This window comes from Trachurus trachurus (assembly GCF_905171665.1).
Source record: "Trachurus trachurus genome assembly, chromosome: 14".
Taxonomy (NCBI): Eukaryota; Metazoa; Chordata; class Actinopteri; order Carangiformes; family Carangidae; genus Trachurus; species Trachurus trachurus.
In genome coordinates this window covers 6,311,407-6,333,609 of record NC_139903.1, presented here as the reverse complement: position 1 = coordinate 6,333,609, position 22,203 = coordinate 6,311,407, and the positions used below count along the sequence as shown (strand labels likewise).

The 22,203-nt window shown below is 43.1% G+C and overlaps 1 protein-coding gene across 1 annotated transcript in view; it reads left to right on the top strand.

Moving 5' to 3' along the window:
- The window catches only part of pdlim4 (PDZ and LIM domain 4), a 47,530-nt gene extending 27,536 nt beyond the window's left edge, over positions 1 to 19,994 (top strand). The window contains exons 4-7 of the mRNA XM_083987276.1: positions 6,278 to 6,594; positions 9,065 to 9,222; positions 15,691 to 15,832; positions 18,164 to 19,994. Coding sequence (XP_083843402.1) covers positions 6,278 to 6,594; positions 9,065 to 9,222; positions 15,691 to 15,832; positions 18,164 to 18,368 — 822 coding nt within the window. The 3' untranslated portion in view covers positions 18,369 to 19,994. The remainder of the gene's footprint in view (positions 1 to 6,277; positions 6,595 to 9,064; positions 9,223 to 15,690; positions 15,833 to 18,163) is intronic.
- The last annotated feature ends 2,209 nt before the right edge of the window (positions 19,995 to 22,203 follow it).

Here is a 22,203-nt window from a genome sequence, read left to right as displayed (position 1 = left end):
TTTGGTTGTTTGTGTTCACTAATCAGTCAGTAATCCCAGAAATGTCCAAATCGTCAGTGTTTGGGGGGAGTTTTCCCCTTAATGGAGCAGCAGCAGCAGCAGCAGCAGCCTGCCTGCCTGGCTGGACGGGGTCACTGAGAGCAGGAGGGAACAGGCTCGCTCATATAAAAAAAAAAACAACAACCAAAAGACGACCTCATCCTCCTCTGTTTTTAAGGATTAAATGAAGATTTTCTGTTTTTAACCTCAATCCAGCCCTCTTTTGTTTTCAGGGTCGCAAATGTGACACAGATCCATAAAACCCCCCGAAACAACAACAACAGCTGTGCCGAAACTGGATTACATTATAATCGTTTTGGTTTTTATTTAAAAAAGCAGATGAATTGAGTTTTGAATTATTCATAAAGAGTGGAAAGAGTTCCTCAAACTGTTCTTAACAGTATATTTATCAGAGATACTATTCATGAAACTGACTGTAGCTCTTTAGCTGTTCAATCTGACCTTAACTCCCTGCAGCATTTTCGCCGTCTTAATCCATGTTAATCCTTTCACACTGAGCTCAACCCATAATAAATAGTCTTGACAATACTGAACTCCAAAGTGGTCAAAGTTATCCTGGCTTATCTGCTGTGTTGCACCATGCTTTTTTGTTTTTGTTTGGTTGCTACGTAGCTACGTTAGTATTAACAGCCAGTTAAACTTCCTTTGTTTTTCACTTTAAGAGGAAAGTGACACTTGTTCAACTGTGGAAATGATCAACCTGTTAGTCACCAAGGTAACTGCTTACCGTAATAACCGAGAAGAAAAACAAAATCACTATTTTTATATTCGTCAGTTTCTTTCACTGAGCTTTGTTTATGTCTTGAAGTTAACAGAAGGAAACCTTCTACTAAAACTGTGTTTCTCCTGCCAACCAGATGAATCCTGCTCAGTCACACTGGTTAATTCATCCGCTCTGCTTCACTTCACACACAGAGGAAGGTTGTTAGTTTACTTTAACACAGGTGGCTTTCTCTCTACATCAACACCACACACAAACGTTTTAGTCCAAACCGAAATAATTTAAGCGCCTTCACCTGAAACTGTCGGGGCCGCGTCGTAAAAAAAAAAAAAGTGTCGTTGGCTGCGTCACAACACGTTTAATTCAAACCACGAAATGTTTCAGTTTTAATGGCTTTATTATATTTATTATTATTTATTGGAGCTGTTAGTTGAAAATTGATCAAATAAAACACATTTTCTTGGATGAGAAATTCCACCGCTGCAGTTATGACCCCTCCACCCCTCCATCCTCCCCTCCATCCTCCCCCACCCTCCTCCAGCCTCCACCTCTGCAGCCCAGGGCCAGACTCAGGGAGCCATAAAGGGCTGGTTTGTGTTTGGTTAGTGGTGCAGAGCGCCATGTGAAAAGCTTAATTTCGAAGGTCTAGAGGGATTAAACCATGCAGGAGGTGTGCGTGTGTGTGTGGTGTGTGTGTGTGTGTGTCTCCGGTGAGGCAGGCTGAGGTCCCCGTCCTCAGTTAAACACCAGCATATGATTTCAATTAGGGTCCTCCACCTTTTCCTCCTCGCTCTCAGCCTCCTCCTCCTCCTCCTCCCCCTCCTCTCGTCTCGTCTCACCCCTCCTCTCCGACCAAACTGCGGTCGCTGAAACTGTAACTTGACGTCTTCTCCCATCCGAACTCTTATTACTCTTAGGTCGACTTTTGGTCCGGGTGATGGATGGAGGCACCGGGTTCCTCTCGGCTGCAAAAAACCTCAGCTCAGAAAAAAAAACACGCACACACAAGTGGAAATCAACTCTTGCTCCCATTATATATATATCTTTCTTTCTTTCCGTCTTTGTGTCTCTCCTTCCATCTTTGGCACTTGCGGACATACGCGGTCGGTCATCCCAAACCATTAGCCATGCTTGGTTACCACTGTAAAACAGCTCGGTGAAATCAGATGGCAGCCCCGGATTTATGAGCACACACAGTGTTGGTTCTCATAAATACCCCGGTTACTGCTTTGAGTTATCTTTTTTTTTTTTTTGTTCCTCCCTTTTCCTCCGAGCCAGGAGGAATGATGCAGTCGAGATCTGGGAGAAAATGAAAGAGCAGCTTTTTGTCGAGAGGGAGACATTAGGAAATCGATGATGTCACGGACAGATGACGACGGCCTTGTTAGGTTGAGTTCCTGCAGCAGATCGACTGACCGACTGAAGCTGCTCCTCTATTAATCCCAAACTGTTTTGTCTACATTAGGAGGAAACAAGATAAGGTTACCGGGGGGGCGACGGGACGAGGCAGGCACAGAGCAGATTATAGCGTCGTCACTGTCGCCTTCGACCACAGGATCGACGTTAAGCCCCGTGTGCAGTTCAGACGTGGAAAAGCTTGGATAAATCTTTTTAACGAGACAGTTGGCTCACAGCTGATCTCCTATCATAAAAGGAGACCGAGCCACCATACCTTCAGAGCAACTTGAAAGCACTTACAGGTCCTGAATGTTACCAAACTGGCATTTTTATAAGGCGAGCGCCAGATGTGCTGCCTTATAAATCTGCCATCCAGCTAAAAGCAAATATCTGGGCAACAGGCCGGGGAGGGGGGAGAGAGAAGGAGAGAGAGAGAGAGAAGGAGAAGGAGCTGGAAACAGAAGGAGTGACACCATCTCAGGCAGGAGTGTGAGGGTGAGAATGGGTGAACATGTGCTCACGGCTGGCGACAAGGAAATCCACTGAAAAACTGGTGCATTCAGGTGCAGGGGAGAAAAAAACCCAGTCTGACACCTTCAATAGCTGCACTGGGAAAATATCGATATCGGTTTGATAAACGACAAAGGGATCGGGATTCATCGGGATCCTTCTGACTCTTCTGATGTTGATTTCCTCCTGTTTCTGTTTCTGTGGAGCTGTTTTCAGTTTCAATTTTCAATAAAACCAACATTATAATATTGTTGTTTGCTACAACGAGGGACAGATGCTCTATAACCTCATCCATTCATGATCGAATAGTGTCTTTCTTTTTTTTTTCTTCTTTTTTTTAATTCGGAGCAGCCATTGGACAAAGTTGATGAACAGATTGTTTATTTTGTTGTGGTCAAAGGTCAAAGTCACACTAAGTTCACAGAACATTACTTTGACCTTGCAAATGCAAAATGCCTACGTATACTGGCTGAATTCAGATGAACCTGCCAGAGATTTCGTTTCACTTTACAGATCGTTGAGGTCGACTTCCAATTCCCTGGAAACATAGTTGAGATTTAACGTGATGACAACAGAGAAGCGACGTCTAGCAACTTTGGTTTACTGTACATGCAACGTTGCGGAAACTGAAGAGCAGCCATCGCAACGTCGGTCGAACATCTGTAGACACCAGACACAAACTCCCTAGACGCCATCGCTCCTGCAAAACTACAACAACCACATTTGTTGACACGTTTTACGTCGTCATCTGGATCGTTACTCTGATTGGTTTGAGCTCTGTCCAATGAACTTTAAAGCTCTGTGGTGAATATTCAGAGCTATAATTCAGGAATCTGTGCACTCATGACCTGCATATTCTATTTATTTTATGATGTACAAACCTCGTCTTTCCTTCCAACTGTAAAACTTTCCTAAAAAGAGTAAAACATCGGACCGAACTTACCTCCAGTTCTCCTTCCCTGTGGTTCCTGTTCTTCTTCGTCTGAGGATAGAAACCTGCTGCTGCTGCTGCTGCTGCTGCTGCTGCTCAGATGGTTGAGCCCATCTGTGACAAATTTGTGATTTGGGGCTATGCAAATAAAACTAACTCGATTTCTTCTTCAGGGTCATTTCCCCTCGAGTCAGTAAAACAAGATCATAATATTTTTTTTTCTCTCCTTTGTTTTTCTTTTGAATATATAGCCACATAGGTTTGCGTGTGTGATGGCCGCTCCTCCTCCCTCACATGTCATGTTTGTACAGATCAGGAGTCATAAATGTAATGTCTTTACTGTCCTGCCACTGCAGGAGCGTGTAATATAATACACTCTCAGGGATTTCCCTCCTCTTGCCTCCTTTATTCTCCAGACTCAGGCATGAATAAGCTTGTCTGACTATGATACAGTTATTGTACCGGTTGTTATCTGCAGATTTAGCTCCTGTCTAAATATGAGCTGTGAATAATGGATTTTAATTAAGACTTACGTATATATATATATTTAAAAAAAAGAGGACGTGTAAGGGCAGCAGTGATTTGTTCTGGAGAACTTACCCTTCCAGTTCTGGGAAGTTCAGTTCAGTTCAGTTTCTCCTCAGGAAATGAAAAGATGTAAGATGGATTGTCAGTAGAAATAAAAGATAGGAAAAGGTCACAGGAGAGGAAAAGTTCATCTGAGTCAACACCCTTCTACCTGCCGCTGCTTTTATTGGTCTAAGGTTTCATGAAATGCAGCAGTTTGGAGATTTTTTTTTTTTTTTTTTTAAATCAGAATCACATGAGGTCCAACAACATCTGTGCAAATAGGGGCTGGGGATAATAAGTAGAATCTGGTCTGTGCTGTTTGGTCGTGTGGTGGGAGCCGAGCTGCACAGTGTCTGGTTTACTCGGAGAGGAAGCCGCAGAGCGCTGGGTGTTTCTGACGTCCTGCCCAAACAGGGTTTGTTGAGGGGGGGTGGAGGGGCTCTCCTGCTCCAAACTTATAACCATGAATGGCTATCGGTATAAAGCGTGTTCTGCTGGATCCGTCTTTACTGCCTGAGGTTTTTCAGACGAGCAGGAAGAAGAAGTGGTTTTGAATTTCTTGAAAATCATCTGTCTTAAGTGCAGCAGGCAGCAGCAATGACAGGGCGCGCTCCCCCCGGTTCAAGATGTGGGCCGCTTGGTTGGTTGGTTGGTTGTTTGGTTGGTGTACATGAAGAGGAGGAGGAGGTCTGCAGAGAGCTGCACGCTGGAAAATGCTGATTACAGAAGACCTGTGCATGTGTGTGTGTGTGTGTGTGTGTGTGTGTGTGTGTGTGTGTGTGTGTGTGTGGTCCAGGCGGGGGCAGGATGACATCCAGCAGACCCATCTGTTGAAATGACAGGGGTCCTGTCTGGAGAGGCTGTGAACCCCCACCTCCTGCGGCTAAGACACTTTAAACCAGCCCAAACACACACACACACACACACACACACACACACACACACACACACACACACACACACACACACACACACACACACACACACAGACACACACACACACACACTCATTCCAGTGGCTCATAGCTCCAGCAGCAGCAGTCTGACCGGCAGTGACTCCTCTCTCTCTCTCTCTCTCTCTCTCGTTGCTTCACTTGTAAACAGTTCTCTTGGTCTCAGTTGAAATGTTTACAGTCTGGACGTGTGACCGTGTGCAGCCCTGTTCCCTCGGTTACCATCCATCACCATCACTGCGGCTGCTGCTGCTGCTGCTGCTGCTGCTATCTCTGAAATTCAAAGCACCAACACACACACACACACACACACATAACAGATGCTGACATCATCGAAAGCCATGCAATAAAACTTTTATCTGTAAATGTTTTCAGTGTCTGAGCCGGACGAGCCGGTCTCTGGCTCTCAGCGCTATCACTGCAGTTTAGCTGATAGTCGTGTAAACACTGAGCCGCTCAGTGATGTAACCTTTTTTTTTTTCTTTTTTCTTTTACAAATGCATGAAAAGGGCGTTGACCTCAGGATAAACACTCAGTGAGTAAACAGTGGTTTAAGTGGAGGTGCCTGTGCATCTGTCCTGCATTAGTTCCTGCTGCAGCTTCTTCTTCCTCTAAACAGCAGAGAGAAAATACTTCAGTCTTGTTCTGAGCCTCGGCTCCATCAGCTTCTGTAAACTCCTCACTTCATAGAAGGGGAAGGAGAAGAAGAAGAAACAACAAATTTTATTTCAATATTTACTCCACACAAGTTAATTTGTTTTGACAGAAACATCTGCAGGGAATCTAATGCGAGCTCCGTCTTAATAACCTTCACTATTAAAGAGGGGGACGAGCAGAAATGAGCTGGAAAAAGCTTTTTTCTTTCCGACCTCAGTGCTGCTCAGCGTCGACCGCTCTCCTCGCCTCAGAAACAATTGTGGTTTTTCCAGCGAGGCCACCGCTCTGCTTGTTTTCTCATTCCTCTGCTCTTTTTAACCCTCATTTGCTGAACCGAAGCGTAAATGGTGCGTTCTGTAATAAATCCATTACCCGTCTGTTTTCGTCTAATGAAACTAGATTCTTAACTTTAACAGCTCTGTTTACTTTTCTCTAAAAAAACCTGCTTCTGTTTCTGTCTTTTGTTTCTTTTTGTAGCAGAATTTCCGGCCCATCACCAGCGGATACGGCGGTTACAGCCGTAAACCTTCGTACACCCCCGAACCTCAGTCCCCTCAGCCCGTCGCCCCGCCTGCTGCTGCTCACCTCAACAACGGACACTCCAGACCCAACAACAACGGCCACAGCTACGGCTACGGCAACGGGACCGGACACGGACACGGACAAGGACAGGGTCAGGGTCAGGGTCAGGGTCACGCTCAGTACAACAACCCGGCCGGACTGTACGGAGGCAGCAACGGAGACCGGTCTCTGCCGAGCAAGATGAGCGGCCTGAGCCTGAGCGCCACACACAGGTGAGACAGAGAGGAGGGGGTTAAAGTTTCCTGGTGGTTAAAGGAGAATCAGAATCCTGATGGTCACCCAGTGTTGCGGGGAGCAAAAAACGTGACTGATATTGATGCAGGCAAACCGGAGTTACACCATGGCTACGCTAGGGATAGCGACAACGCTAACCCATGGGGGCAATTATTTCAACCACAACAAACTCATATAGTGTACAGTATAAACAGTATAAACTTTGTGTTTTTGCATGTAGTCATTCACCTCAGATAGCCGAACACTGAAACATCCTGGAAAGACATTACTATCCGATCGCAGAGCACCTGCTCTCCCCGCCACAGAAACAAACACTTTTTCCTTGTTGTGATGATTTCTTTATAAAAAATAAACGGTCTGAGATATTATGGACATTACCACTGCACTGCTCAATCGTTTATTTTTGTAAAGAAATCATCACAACAAGGAAAAAGTATTAGTTTCTGTGGCGGGGAGAGCAGGCGCTCTGCGATCGCTTAGTAATGTCTTCCCAGGATGTTTCAGAGTTCGGCTGTCTGAGGTGATGACTACATGCAACACAACAAACACAAAGTTTGTACTGTTTATACTGTAACTATATGAGTTCAGTGGTGTCTCGTAAGGATTCCAGTCATGTACCATAGATATTTGATTATTTTTTGAGTGTTTGGTTGAAAGAATTGTCCCCATGGGTTAGCGTTGTCGCTATCACTAGCGCACTCTGGTTTGCCTGCATCAATTTTAGTCGCGTTTTTTGCTCCCCCCAACACTGGGTGACCATCATGGCAACGATTTAGGAGTCAAAAATGGCCGGAATTCTCCTTTAATTCTGAATAAAACAAACAAAAAGACAAAAAAATGTTACCAAATGGGAACTTTTTGGGAAGTCAGGTGTTTCTATTCCCTCCAAAAAATCTGTAAATTCACTATCAGTGACTCTTATCTTACTCAGTTTTTTTTAACAGTGTATCAGATGATAAAATATCAGTTCGGTTTCGTTCCTGTGAGAAAATCACAGGAGGAAACCGAGAGCGAGTCTCCGGTGGCCGCCTCTAAAAATCCATCAACCTCTGTGTTGTTAACGCCTCACCAGGTGTGTTGTTATGTAAAAAAAACACACACACACACACATAAACACAGTCAGCTGTAATAGTCCAACAGAGATGGACACACACACACACACACACACCTGCACAGATGGATGTGTGGAATCTGGAAAAGCCATTTGTTATTGTGCGTTTCCTCAAGTGGACAATAAATGTGTGTGTTTAGTCTCCCAGTAAAAATCCCCTCCAACACACACACACACACACACACACACACACACACACACACACACACACACACACACACACACACACACACACACACACACACACACACACACACACACACACACACACACACACACACACACACACACACACTTTAACACTGCTCATCTCCTGTCTCTGTCTCTCAGTCTCACTTTCACTAACTCAGGCTTTCTCACACACACACACACACAGACGCACACACTCTGTCTGGAGACAGACATGCAGTAAAGTGTGTCGGGGTTTGGACACATCTGTCGGCCCCCCCGCCCCCCCCTCGCTCCCTCCCGTCCCCCTGAGGTCTGAGTGGATCCGATGAGTGTGATGATCCGTCCTGGGAGGTTTTTTTGGGGGAGAAACTTGATGAATGGACGACGGCGCGGCTCCGAGCTGCTGCTGTGATTAAGACTTCACGTCTGTGGAGTCACATGTAGAGCGTAAAAAGTACACAACTCTGTGCAGCCACCAGAAAACTACAGTGCAACACATGCTGCTGCTCACAGTCTGTCTCTGAGGAAAGTGTTGTTGCGTTTCCTCCGTAGTTTTCTCAGCTGCATCTCTGAGGTTTTCTTTCTCTCTGGTTGTTTTATCTTTTTCTTTAGACCTTTTTACTCCTGCCGTTGTCAAACATCACGTCACAATCACATCACATCACATCACACTGAGTGTATATTTCGATGAATCATGTCAATTGCAATTGTATAGATATATATTTTTCTTTTATACTGTAAGTCAACGAATCATGTTAAGCACAACTGTATAGATTTATATTTTTATATTTAAAGGAATCGTGTCAATCGCAACTGTATAGATATATATTTTTATATTTCAATGAATCATGTTAATTGCAGCTATATAGATTATATATTTTTTACAATTTAAAGAATCATGCCCAACCCTGTAACTATGTACATTTTCTGTTATCTACTGGTCCTCCGTCTTTATGGACTTTTTATGTTAATTGTTGTATTGTTTTGGGGACTACGGATGTAATTTAGCACATGTGCTAAATCCGGTGTATTTACTGTGGGTACTCTAGTACTCACTGTTCATTAATATGCATTGTCCTGACTAAATAAACAAAAAAAGTAGAGTAAGTAAAGTGATTTCGCTTGCTTTGGCATTAATACGTCTTTCCCTCTCTCGCCTCCTTCAGCCCAGAGCCGCCCGTCCACTCCCCCCCGGGTCGTAACGGCTTCGACCCGCAGTCCGACGTCTACAAGATGCTGCAGGACTACGAGGAGCCCGTCTCTGAACCCAAACAGTCCGGCTCCTTCAAATACCTGCAGGGAATCCTGGAGGCGGAGGACGGAGGTAGGAGGAGTTTGTTTATGAGATTACTGTAAGTTTCTGTTGTGTTATTGTGCAGGAACTTGATGTCGGCTCCTGTGAGTCTGAGTCTGAATCTGCTGCACTGGCTGGAGGATAAAAAAGTGTTGAAATGACAAGAACGACCTGTTGAGCAGGTTACAGGGCAGTTATAATGTGTTTATACCCCCGGGTGTACCTGCACGCATCGATGCAACGGTCCTGGAGCGTTTCGTTAAAGTCGAGTTGTTTATGTGTCGACAGTGGAAATTACTGAGCAGATATTTCCTCCAATGATTTCAGCCAGAGGAAGATCTCAGTCAGGCCCGGCTGGAGGGAACTCCTCTGTCTCAGTGGCATAGCTTTCCTTATATAGAAAGACACAGACAGAGAGGATGGGGTGAGAGAGAGAGAGAGAGGGAGAGCAGGAGGAAGATGAAGTGGTTTAAATAGCTCACGCACAGATGAACAGGGGAGGGAAGTTTTTTTAAGGCAATTTACTGCAAAAACAACTTCACAAAGGACAATAAAGTGAGAAATATGGTTTTCCTGTCCGACTCCTGACCGCGCCGCATTCCAGCTCCGGAGGAGGGAGGAGTCATGTGACCACGCTGATGGTGATGATAATGATGATGATGATGAAAATGACGATAATCTCTGTAAGAAAAACAAAAACTAAAAACCGCCTCTCCAGGTTTTGTGACAGAAGTTGTGAAAGCAGCAATTCAGAGAAGACGGTTTACGACCCGTTACAGAGAGTCAGTGATTAATGTTGTGACCCTTGTGAGCACCGTGTGAATCACTGTGAACCTGCAGGAAACAGAATGAAAATAGGAATTTACGATTTATTTTGATAACTTCCTGCTTCTCATAACCAGCGACGATACCGATCATCAACACAGGGGACGAACGGAAACTGAAAATGAGCAAAATCAGGGCAATATTGGCTGATTATATATAATTCCCTCTAGAAATATCATTATCTGACTTATCTATCTGTGTATTTGCCACTAATTATCTGTACCGATAGTTATCGTTCATCCCTAAATAAAAAGAATAGATATCTCATCAGATACCCAAAACAGTAGTAACTCCAACAACAACACACACATATTTATTTTGTTTGCACTGAACCAACACAAAGAAGTTTAGAAATCACACAAACAAGAAGATCCACTCAACCTTTGTGTTGTGTGTCTGCGTGTCTGTGTTGTGTTACCGCACTGATCGTGGAGACGAATAAACATCTGAATAAGAAAACATCTGTAGCAGCTGTTTTTAAGGAGACGAAGGTGCCAGTGTTTTTAGCTTCAGACTTTAAAAACATTGATAGTATCAGTTTTTTTTTTTTTTTACAAAGAGTCTGATGTTGTTTCCCTGGAGACCGTCTGTCTCCCCCGCAGCTGATCTCAGATCTGGTTCAACACTTTGATGTGCGAACCAACACGGGATGATCCGCAGCACCAGGAGCAGCAGCAGGTTCAGACTTCAGTTCGTGTTTAAAGATCACACTCAAAGCAACGAGGGAGGGGGGGGGGGGGGGGGGGGGGGGGGAACAAAAAAACAGATGGTAATGACAGAAGAAACAGGAGAGAGTGAAACTGTTGATGGATTAAAGAGATGAAAAGGAAAGTCTCCTGTCAGTGGGTTGATTGACAGGTTGATTGACAGCTTCCTGTCTCATCTGCAGATGTCAGTAAACCCCGCCCCTTTTTAAATGAATTCTTTTTAAATCTAAAAAACAAAAACAAGTGAAATCATCAGATGAAGAAATTCCTGTTTTTTTGTTTCTTTCTGAAATGCATTCCTCTGTGTCAGGCTTTTAAATCACTGTAGCTGCTTGAAGGAGTCTCCTGTAGAGGCCATGTTGACTTTCAGGGGCTTTTAAAGCTAAAGCAAATAAGAGTGTCAGTTTACCCAGAATTCCTCAGGCTCCGTCGAGATTGGACAGAAAAGAGGGAGCTGCTCAATCAGGGAGCTTAACGCCGAGACAGTCAACAAACAAACAAAAAAACAAACTTTAACTCAGGATGATTCTGTGTGTTGTTTTCTTTTGAAAGTGAAGATGAGGAGTTAAAACTCTGAAGAGCAAGAAAGATAAAACTTTATAATTTCTCCACCATCGTTAAAGAAATGAGCTGAGAGAGGACATGCGGAGGAGGGAGGACGTGTTTCTTTAACAGTTGGACGGAGGAATAAACATGAGGGCCGGTGACCTCTCTGAGACCTCAGGCCTTCCCAGAACTCCAGAAAGGTTATTTAGTTCCAAAAAAAAAGAAGATAAATCATATTTTCGACCTCATGTTGTTTATCTCCAGACTTTCCATCGGCTCCTGGGGGGTGTTTGTTCAGCAGGCAGCTCGACACAACACTGATGAGTAATGACCACAAAAGGAAGAAAGGAGGGAGGGAAACGTGAGACTCTCAAAGATCAAAACGTGACTGATTATTGATTTCTTCTTGGAGTTTGATCTGAAACTTTTATCTCACTGTGTGTCACAATTTAGAAAACCTGTGGGAAGTTAAAAGGAGACAGTGAAGTGATGGATATGAGATGAGATGAACGTCTCATCAGTCTGAAATGAAATGCGGTTCTGTGATGTTGTGAGGAAGATAAAAAGTTCAGAGTTATAAAAACAAAAAAAAAGGAGCAGGAGCGTTCCAGATACTGACCGGATCAGAACAGACCTGAAAAAGATACAAGATTTAAAGCCCTGTGAGGATTTCATGGTCTGGTGGGAGTCCACATGGGGTTTTAACTGTGAGGGGGGTTTAACCCTTTGGCTGTCTGACGGGCGGCTTCAACATACACACAGTATCACATCATCCACTCGTTAGCACAGTGATACAGAACTGATCTTAGTTCAACTTTTGGTTTTATTTTATTATTATAAGTCACTGATGATTATGTCAGTAGGGTTTCCTGTATTTTACAGTGTTTTTCTCTCTCTCTTGGGATAATATATCTTTCCCTCTGGTTGCATGTGTGTGACCCCTGATCCATTTTTGAACTTTCTTTATTCCTTAAACCCTGTTCATCATAACTCTTGATTTAACTGGAACCTGCTCTAGTCTGCACACGGTCGGGGAAACAGATCAAGACTTTTTCTTTTCTTTTTTTTTTGAAAAAAATCTCTGGCTTCCTTGAAAAATCTCACGAAACAGCTGTATAAACGTATATTATTACATCTGTTTATTTATCTTTCGATATTGTGATTCGCTTTGCCTTAAACTCTCAGACTCCTGGCTTCGCAGCTCTGTAGTCGACTGCAGGCCGCGGCGAGACGAGCCCCAACACGAGTGTGTGGCCGTTTTTTTTTACAATACGTCTGGTTGATATTAGTCACAGTGGAGGACACACTCGAGCGGCATGAATGCTGCGTGGGGCGAGATATGTTGTAATGTGCCAGCTTGTCACTGTCTGTCAAATAAAACATGGTGTGTGTGTGTGTGTGTGTGTGTGTGTGTGTGTGTGTGTGTGTGTGTGTGTGTGTGTGTGTGTGTGTGTGTGTGTGTGTGTCTGTCTGCAGCTGCAGCAGAGCATGTGGGTCTTAAGTAGTCAGTCTATTAAAAAAAGACTAAACAAGCGCTCCTTCATCCTGCTCTTTGTCTGTCGTTCCTGATACGTGACCTTTTTCAAAAAGCCACAAGAGCTGCACATAAAAAGGTATTTTCCATCAGAAGGTTAAGTATCAGCAGGTAACACTGACATTAATCCCAGGGATAAAACGCCCGGCTAATGCGAGCAGACCTTAAATGCACCACGGAGCAGGCGGAGGTGAACTGAGAGTGCTTTGACTCAGGTGCCAGGTGCAGAGTCGTTAGACTGTGTGAGAGGTCTGAACAGCCTCTGCTGGCACGTCGTCATCAGTGAAGGGATGTTGTGTGTGTGTGTATATATATATATATCTGTATAGTGCAGGATTTTACTGATCTGCCCCTGGCCGCTGCACTCGGAGCCCCTGGGAGCAGCTCCAGATATCCAGTATTAAATTTGCCCCTTCCTTCCTTTCATGCATTCCTGCAGCCGAGCAGAACTAAACACTTCTGGGCTGGAGATGATCGCACTTCATAAAAAATATGTTATTCATGGAGGAGGCAGCAGCAGCAGCCACTGTTCCCACTCTGTACTGATATTTATATGTGAACTAGTATTTTATTATATTTTTTAATGAAAAGTTAAAGGGGAACTATACAAGTTTGATCGCTTTTCCTCTGCGTTGCTAACTCTCCTCCTCCTGTCGGCCATGTGCATTTGTTTTCAACGAAGCCGGCAAGAAATCAATCCATGGAGCGGTGGATATCGTTATTTATCATCTACCATGTTACCATGTGTATATTTGTGTAGTCGTATCTGTCATAAACAAGAGATTACGGGTTACGGCGGGGTGCGTTTGTGTGGTGGTGCCGCAGAGACGAGAGCTGGGACACCGGGTAGGAGCTCTGATCTTACAAGGTTGGTTTTCAGCCAAGAGACGCTAGGTGGAAGGCAGAGAGCCTCCATTCTCCCTGGAACAAGTTACAAGTCATTGATTTAACCAGCACTAGGACTCTGAAGCTGGTTAATTAAGGTAAAAATATAGTATAGTTAAAGTAAGAATCCTGCATAGTTCCTCTTTAAGATGCATGGGGAAGTTTTCCAGCTGAGACTTGAACGTCACACGACGTCGAGGAGGTAACAGACCGGTGTGATGCGTAAAGTCGGACTCTTCGTCCTGTCAAGCTTCTGTTTGACTGATGAATTAGTTCAAGGAAAAAGCTGCAACAGAGTGAATCACAGGGACATGGAGAGGTCAGAGGTCAGGGAGAGAGAGAGAGAGGAGACGTGACAGATCCATTCTCACAATTCAGCTTTCTGTGGTAAAAACAACAACACTTTATGCCAAGTAAAGTGATTTTTTTATATCAATAAAGGATCAGCACATTTAATGTCCGTGAAGACTGACGAACTGTTTTTCCCTCTTGTTTTTTTTGTCACCGGGTTGAATTTCATGGAAACAACTGAACCTCTTCAGAATAATCACGTGTAGAAAAAAAGGAAAAAAATGCAGCGGAGAAACTGAGGAAGTGGAAACAAGTGGCGACGTCCTGTTTGTGAAGAAAAGCACGAGGTCAACGATGAACATGACCTCAAGTTACAGGGACACTGAGGTCAGCAGTCGTCTTCGAGGATCAGAGCGTGTCCATAGTTTGGTTTTTCTATTCTGTCGTGATCTGTGTCAGATCAGATCAGATCTGGACGAGGCCTCGGCCCCAAAACGTCCAGAGTCTTGTGAGTGTGGGTGAAGTTGCAGGTTTAAGATTTTTTTTTTCTCCCAAACTGGTCTCTGCTGTCGGTTTATTGGGTTCAACGAGCTGCAGCTGAATCTTGAGCGGGAGCCAGAGTCTCCATTACTTTAAACCCACCCCATTTATCTCAATGAGCAGCAGCAGCAGCAAAATGAGAGAAACACCTCGACGTGTAACGACAGCACCTCGGGTTTCACCCCCCAGAGAGATCGTAAAGTCGAATCAACACCTCTGAAACAGGCTCAATAAAAATAAACCCCTTCGAAACAGTACGAGCTTCATGACGGCAGCAGCAGCAGCGCCGCGGCCGTGTTAACACCGATGTATTTTTAGTCCATGCATGAGAACGACAGTGGTGGTGACACGGAGCTGCATGATCCGACTCGTCACCGCGTTTGATGTCTAAAACAAAACAGTTGGAAAAATCATCGATCAAAAATGAAAAAGAACAAAACAAAAAGACAGATGATAGAAGAGTTGCTGTTACCTGAGGCTGCTGCTGATGCCTTAAAGCCAACAGGTTAACACACAGCTGTACTGTAGGTGGAGGGGGGAGGAGGGAGGTGTGTGTGTGTGAAACTTACTCATGATGCATTAAGTGGAAGCTGATCAGATAAATATTCAAATCAAATCAATCAAATTAACTTTTTTTGTCCCGCGAGGGAGATTTGTCTTGGGCAAGTAGCGCCGTAAGAAACAACTGAATATAAACATACAATACATACATACACGCCAGAATATACAACAGTAACGATGGCAAACATACACCAAGAAAAGAGAAAGAAAGAAAGTGCGGTGAGTGCAATAAATAGGTTAAAATACTTAGAATACAAAGTTCAGATGAAAACATACTAAAAACTTTTTTTAAAAACTAAATAAAACAGGGGATGTCGATTTAAGGTTTCCATTGGTCACATCAAGAGCAAAGGTAGACCTGGGTGCATAAGCCTCTACCTGGGGGTAGAGGCAGGTGGACAGGCAAAACGGATGGTGATTGACAGTGATTGATGTGATTGATATAATTGATTGATTGATGGGTCGATGGGCAGGGTCTCACCCACGGTCTCCCCCCTAATATTGATCCATGTTTGTATCAGTTATCAGACCTGAGTCACCTTGGTCAGCTCTTTAAAACCATCCAGTGTCCAGAGCTTCTGTGTTTACTCTGTTGTTTTTTTCCCCCAGGTGTTTCCCCGACAGAGAGGATGAGGAGCCTGAAGTCTCCAGTCCGGTCTCCCATCCCCAAACTGGGAAGCCCCATCCCCACCAGTCCTATGCCTGGTCTGCAGAAGCTGCCCCAGTGCACACGCTGCTGCAACGGCATCGTGTAAGTGTCACTGAATGAATCATAACAATCATGACCTCAGTTTGTTTCCTATAACAGTGTGTCATTCCTGTAGAGACGCCTTCATTCATTACAGTTTACATCAAGTTTACTTTTCACTTCAAAGAGGAAACTTGGGATTTCAAAATCTAATTGATTTATTCTCACATTTGCGGTTAAAAGTTATGGAGGATGTTTCTTGTCGTGACAAAGTTAATAAGTTAAACTACCTGGAGGTGAGTTCAGGTTCTTCACTGAGACAAAGAGCTGAACTCCTGCACCAACAAGCCTCAGTCAAATCTGCTGCCATTTATCACTTTAATGATTAAACCAAAGCCGCCGTCCGCACCCTTTCCCACGCACGCACACTGTACTGTACACACACACTGTGCACACACACACCTAGGAACATATACACACTGTTACATACAACTTCCACATGCACGTGCACACCCCGCTCTGCCAAAGACAGCTCATGCACCGGTAATCCCCGCCCTCCCCCTCTCCTCTATTAAAGCAGCTGCAGGTAAGCAGTGATGTCATTGGCTGAACAAGAGTGCATTGTGGGAGCATGGCATGGCACAATGAGGCTGTTATGACCCGGCCGGCAGCATATTTTATAGCATTTTTTTTTTTTTTTTAAGCACAGCAGACAACGACGAGGACGGTGTCAGGAGTTTATCCTGCGACTGCTGCGGCTCCACTGATTTTAAAAAAAGAAGCTCGTGACCGAAACGTTTCGCCGGCTCCAAAACCTCACAGAGGAAAATCTGAGTGAGCGACGCCCTCGAATACATGAGCGAGTGATTTCTGACTCAACCCAGCGCTGATCAGAGACCAGCTCCGCAGAATTAAAACACAAGACTGTTCAGAAAATGACCAGTGGTGATGAGATGCATTCAAACTGCAGCTGTAAAATATGATAACAGTTCATTTGCATTGATAATAGTTCAACGAACAGCTGTGAGTCACCGCGCTGCCCTTTAAAGAGCTGACTGTGCTCTGCAGCGAGGAAGAGGAAGATGATGAAGATGATGCTGCCTGCAGTCGCCCTTTTAAGGCGCTCTGTGTTTTTTTTTTTTTTGCAGTTGGCGTCGTCGCTGCATCATTTTCCTATTATGCATTTTTATCCATTTTCATCCTCGGCAGCCTGACTCTGTGAGAGTTCAACTATTTCTGCTCCACTTTTCCCCAAAGACTTCACAAACATATGCAGACTGCACAAACACACTGCATATAAGGCTGAGAATAAAAATAAATGTTTGTTTATGTTTGTCTAAAGTCTTCAGGGAGGCTGAAACATGTTGTACACATGTAAATGACCCAACTCATAAACACATGCACATGTTGGATTTCCATATATGTCCATAGGAAATAGAACATGCATGTATAAAGAGTATTAACTCTATTCAAGTCACATATTTAAACTTAATGAGAAATCAATAAGAAATACATATATAAACTGTTACTGTTGTATGTTGTTTTAATAAATTAGATATTTACCTGTGGTCTTCACTCACTCCTCTGTGAGCAGTCACTCTAATCCATGTTGTTCAAATAGAAATAACTTTATTAAAAAACAAAACAAAAAAAGCAGCTTACAGTCAAACAGTACAACAACTCTGCTTCTTGACAAACAAAACATTACAGGAGGAAACCTCATCCTGAATGTAAAAGATGTCGAAACAGTTGAATTAAATTATCTTCAATTATTCAAATCATTCAACAATATATATGTATAATGTTTTCATAGTAATAATTTAAAGCAGAAGTAAGCGATCCGGTCGTTTTGGCTAACTTCTTGTCAGCCGATGGAGTTAGCAGTCCCCGCCCTCGTCCCTACGTCACCACATTCACGCGCATGATCCCTTGGCTGCACACAGAGAGGACCGCCCCTTTATGCCGTTCTCTCTCCTCATTGGATAAAGGTTGTAGGATACAAGGAAAGTTTTCTCCTCGGCTTACAGCAGAACAGAGTGACTGACAGACCCGTGTTTCAGACCAAACACTCTATATAAGTGATTGCTGTCGGAAGATATAACTATTTAAGACTTATATTAACACAAATATTCCGCTTACTTCTGCTTTCATTTTAGTTAATAGAAATTTAGAAATTTCAATATGGATTTTTGGTGTTTGTTGTAAACTTCTATCTACACATGTACAATATGTGATCAACATCACTCTTGATATACAGACATATATGTTATATATAACATTTCAAAATATCTTGTGCTGGTTTGTTTTGTTCAGTCTTAACAACTGTAAAGTGTAAAACCAGAAAACCTCGTCCTTGTGTCCTCACTGTCTCCGTCTTTTCTCTTATATCACCAGCGGCACCATCGTCAAAGCGAGGGACAAGCTCTACCACCCCGAGTGCTTCATGTGCGACGACTGCGGCCTCAACCTGAAGCAGAGAGGCTACTTCTTCATCGAGGAAAATCTGTACTGTGAGACCCACGCCAAGGCCCGAGTGCAGCCGCCCGAGGGCTACGACGTCGTCGCCGTTTACCCCAACTCCAAGGTGGAGCTGGTGTGAGACGGAGGCAGAGCGTAAAATAACTGGGAAACCAAAATGTGGGAGGACGGGGCTACTGAGCGCCCGAGCCGACGTTTATCAGGTTCTGTCGAGGAGGGATGTTAATATTGGATCAATCTTTTCATATTCATGTATTTATTGATCCTATATCAGCATTTCTACACTCACAGACCTAATAAATGTTGTTTATATTGAGTATATTGATTAAAAATAAAGATAAGGCTCGGGGCGGATCACACACATCTAAAAGCTGACATTGTTTTTTTTTTTGTTTTTTTTTTACGTCCCAATCTGATACGACAGCCCTCATCTCTGCATCAGTGTGTTTACATTAGATACCTTAGATACGAGACGACCAGTTCAAGGTCACAATAACAGAGCGACGTTCATATCAAAGTTTCATAAACAAAGTTATTATAGTTTACTAAAGAAGAAATGAGACTCGGGCAGGGGAGAAGGAGAAGAAAAAGAAGAGAAAGTTTATCAGTTTATTACCGGCATCATATCTAATGTTCAATTACAACCTTCAGTCAAGCCTTAATCATAGATCACTGGTGTGTGTGTGTGTGTGTGTGTATGTGTGTGTATGTGTGTTATTACGATAAGAGATAATGAAGCTGATTGGTTTGTTTGCTGGAATGAAATTTGCAGAGGAGTCTGGTCATTATAACAACAGTTTCCCTGGCAACAGTTGGTCCAATCCCAGTGTCCCCACAGCGTCCACACTCACAGACTCACAGACAGATTTACCCATAAGTCCATTAGGGCTTCGTGTTCGTTGTCTCATGCATTTTGAGCTTCACTTACCATGAGTCAGCATTTCTGCAGACTTCACCTGAACTTCCCAGAGGAAGTTGGATCCGACTCGGATGTTTCCAAGAGGTTTTTTTCAGTCCAGTTGTTTTAGATTCAACTCTGGATGAGTGAGACAAAAACCTCCTCAGATTCATGGCTTTGTTGTGACATTAACCATCACCGTGGTTACCAAGGGTCACATACAGTAGGGTCAAACAGAGAAAGCAACACACAGGTGTATCCACTATGGAGTCTCCAGGTGTTTGTGGAGACACTGGGATGTCGTACAGTCACCTAAGGGTTTGATGATGTCATGTTTATGTTTGGTGAACGGGTTTTAAAGGTTTTTTTTTTTTTTTTTACCATGTTACAGTTCCACATTATTCTCCTGTCGCAGTTTTTTAATCTTCTGGACTTTCTGAAGCTGGGAAACATCTCTCTCTCTTTACGAAAATCTCTTCACGCTCATCTGTCAGTTAAACAATGAGTGAGTAGATCAGGTGGGATCTACCTGTAGCGCAGCCTTTCATGTGCAGTAGCTATTAGCTAATACAAACAAACAACCAACCGACCATGTCCTCGCAGCTCAGTGACAAACTCTACCACTCCCGACTCCCGAGCTTTTTTAATCGACAAAATCGCCTGCAGAGAATCCATGACAGTTTGAAGATGAAGTGCTTCTGGCTCCTCCTGCACCTGACTGAGAGAGGAATTTCAAAACTCGCAGTGAAGAATTTAAAGTTCACAGAGACGAGAGCACAGAGTTCACAGGACGTGTTTATTAAAAACACTCAGGTTTCTCTCCAGACCCTCGTGACTTGTGCTTTTTTTTTGTTTTTTTAAACAAAAAAGGAAAAAGAAATAGTATAGTAAAGAGACGGGAGCCGTAGAAAACTGTCAGAAAATCTGTTAAACTGGGACTGGACGTGCGTCTCCAACATATGGGAGTGATATTCACTTTGTTTAGCCTTTTTTTTTTTTTTTTCTGGAGCCACTACACAGATACAGCTCCTCTCTGGAAGACAGAAGTTGGAAGTGTGCATTTTAGTTTTTTATTCCCTTCCGACTATGAATTCAGATTCAGATTCCTGCTCACGGCCTCGCGTCCAGAAAACAAAATGAAATATATATTTTACATTTCCCCCGAGAGCAAGGGAGGGATTAAGAAAGAGAGACGAGGACATGGCGTCGGTTTTCTTCCCTCTCTCTCTCTCTTTTGGCTTCATATGAATAGTGAAGTGAATGGGGTGGTTTTTTTATTCCTGATTTTACAAACTGTTTCTAACAAAACTACTTTATTTGTAATTTGAGGTGGGAAAATGTTTTTTTTTTTCTTTGCAGTGCTGATCTCCATTATTGTTTTTTCTTTCCTATCAACAATGTTGCGTAGCCTCTGGTCTGACATCTGTACTAGTTATCTTGTAAATTATGTGAAAATTATATTGCTGCCACATTGTGTTCTCGGTATTGTACATATTTGTTTTTATTGTGATTTCCTTTAACACATCATTCACTCACTCACTCTCTCTCTCACTCACTCACTCACTCACTCATGTGCCTTCAGCCTGTGTCTCTACGTGATTCCTCCTCCTGTGTTTTAACTTATTGTTCTACAAACACTTGTTTTGTATTCTGGATTTTTTTTCTTATTTGCTTGTTTTTTCTAGGATCTAAATAAAATGAGAAGTGCATTACCATGACACCAAGACGTGGTCGTTCTCTTGCATTTCTCCTCACAACAGATATTAAACAACCACAAGACGTTCACTACAGAGAAGCCCTGAAGTCTCGTTGTGTCTCTGACTTTGACTTTATTACCCACAAGAAGTGTGTTTTCTCAGTTTGTCAAATATTACACACATAAAGTCTGACTTTATTCACTAATATAAAACTAATTGGGCCTGTTTCTGGAATCAGCACGATGGGATTCAACCAGGAGTTAAGAAAAGTTCATCATGTTTTTGTCCTGTCACAGTCGTCAGTTCAGGATGTGGTGAAATCCAGAGGAGAAAGTAAAAAATTAGAAACAGTAAAAATTAGTTCAGACTCAGAAAAGAGACGTTTATGGACGAAGAAACAAAATCCTCGAGTCAGAAGTCGTCACGTTCAGGCTCTTTTCTTTATGACAGCTGTGCACATCTGGGCGACAGCAGTAAAAACATCACTGTGTTTTCCTCAAAACATTAATAGTCATGTGAAAAACATCTTTTAATTAATGAATGAGTCGCTCCTGTCTCTGTGTCCACTTGAATTTCTGCAGCTCACATCATCCACACATCTCCTTTCAGAGCTAAACCTTAAGATTTCAGGTATGTAAGTCTCAATTTAAACTGTTTGTATATATATAAAAAAGAAGAAGCTAATTTCTCTGTTTTTAAAGTTTAGTTTATCTGGTGCCTGTCTGGGAAAAGAGCCAGTGGTGGTGAAATATTAATGTTTTCATATTTTTTTTAATTAAACTTAATCGCTCTGCAAATGTGTTGATATTCGTCACATGCTGTGTGTGTGTGTAAGCAGACTGACAAATGTCTAACGCACACAGTCACATTCAGGGAAATCCTGGTAAGTGGAAACCCGGAGGAGGTGAGAAGTCATTTCATATGTCCTCAAAATAACTTTGATCCTTCAGCGAGACTTCATTTAATGTCCTGGAAATCAGAGAAATTAGGAATTACAAAAAAAAATACAAGTCTTAGGAGAAGAGGAAGAGGAGTAGAAGGAAGTAAACAAAGCAGTTAGTTACTATTCTGAAAGGTTTTTGTGTGGTCAGTGTTTACATGTGGGAAACATCTGTAACGTCAGAGCCAAACTTCACCTAATGATCCGAGTGTTTTCAAAGCTGAGTTGACTGGATGTTGTGTGTGTGTTTGTGTGTGTGTTAATAAGAGTGTGTGATGTGTTTTCTTCTTAGAAGTGGACACACCTCAGACATAAAAAAAACACTGAAGGGCCCATGATTCATTGTTCTCTGGTTCTTCAGTTTACTTGAGTGCAGTAAATATGTGATTAGCAGAGAGCGGCTCAGTGAACAGACCCACAC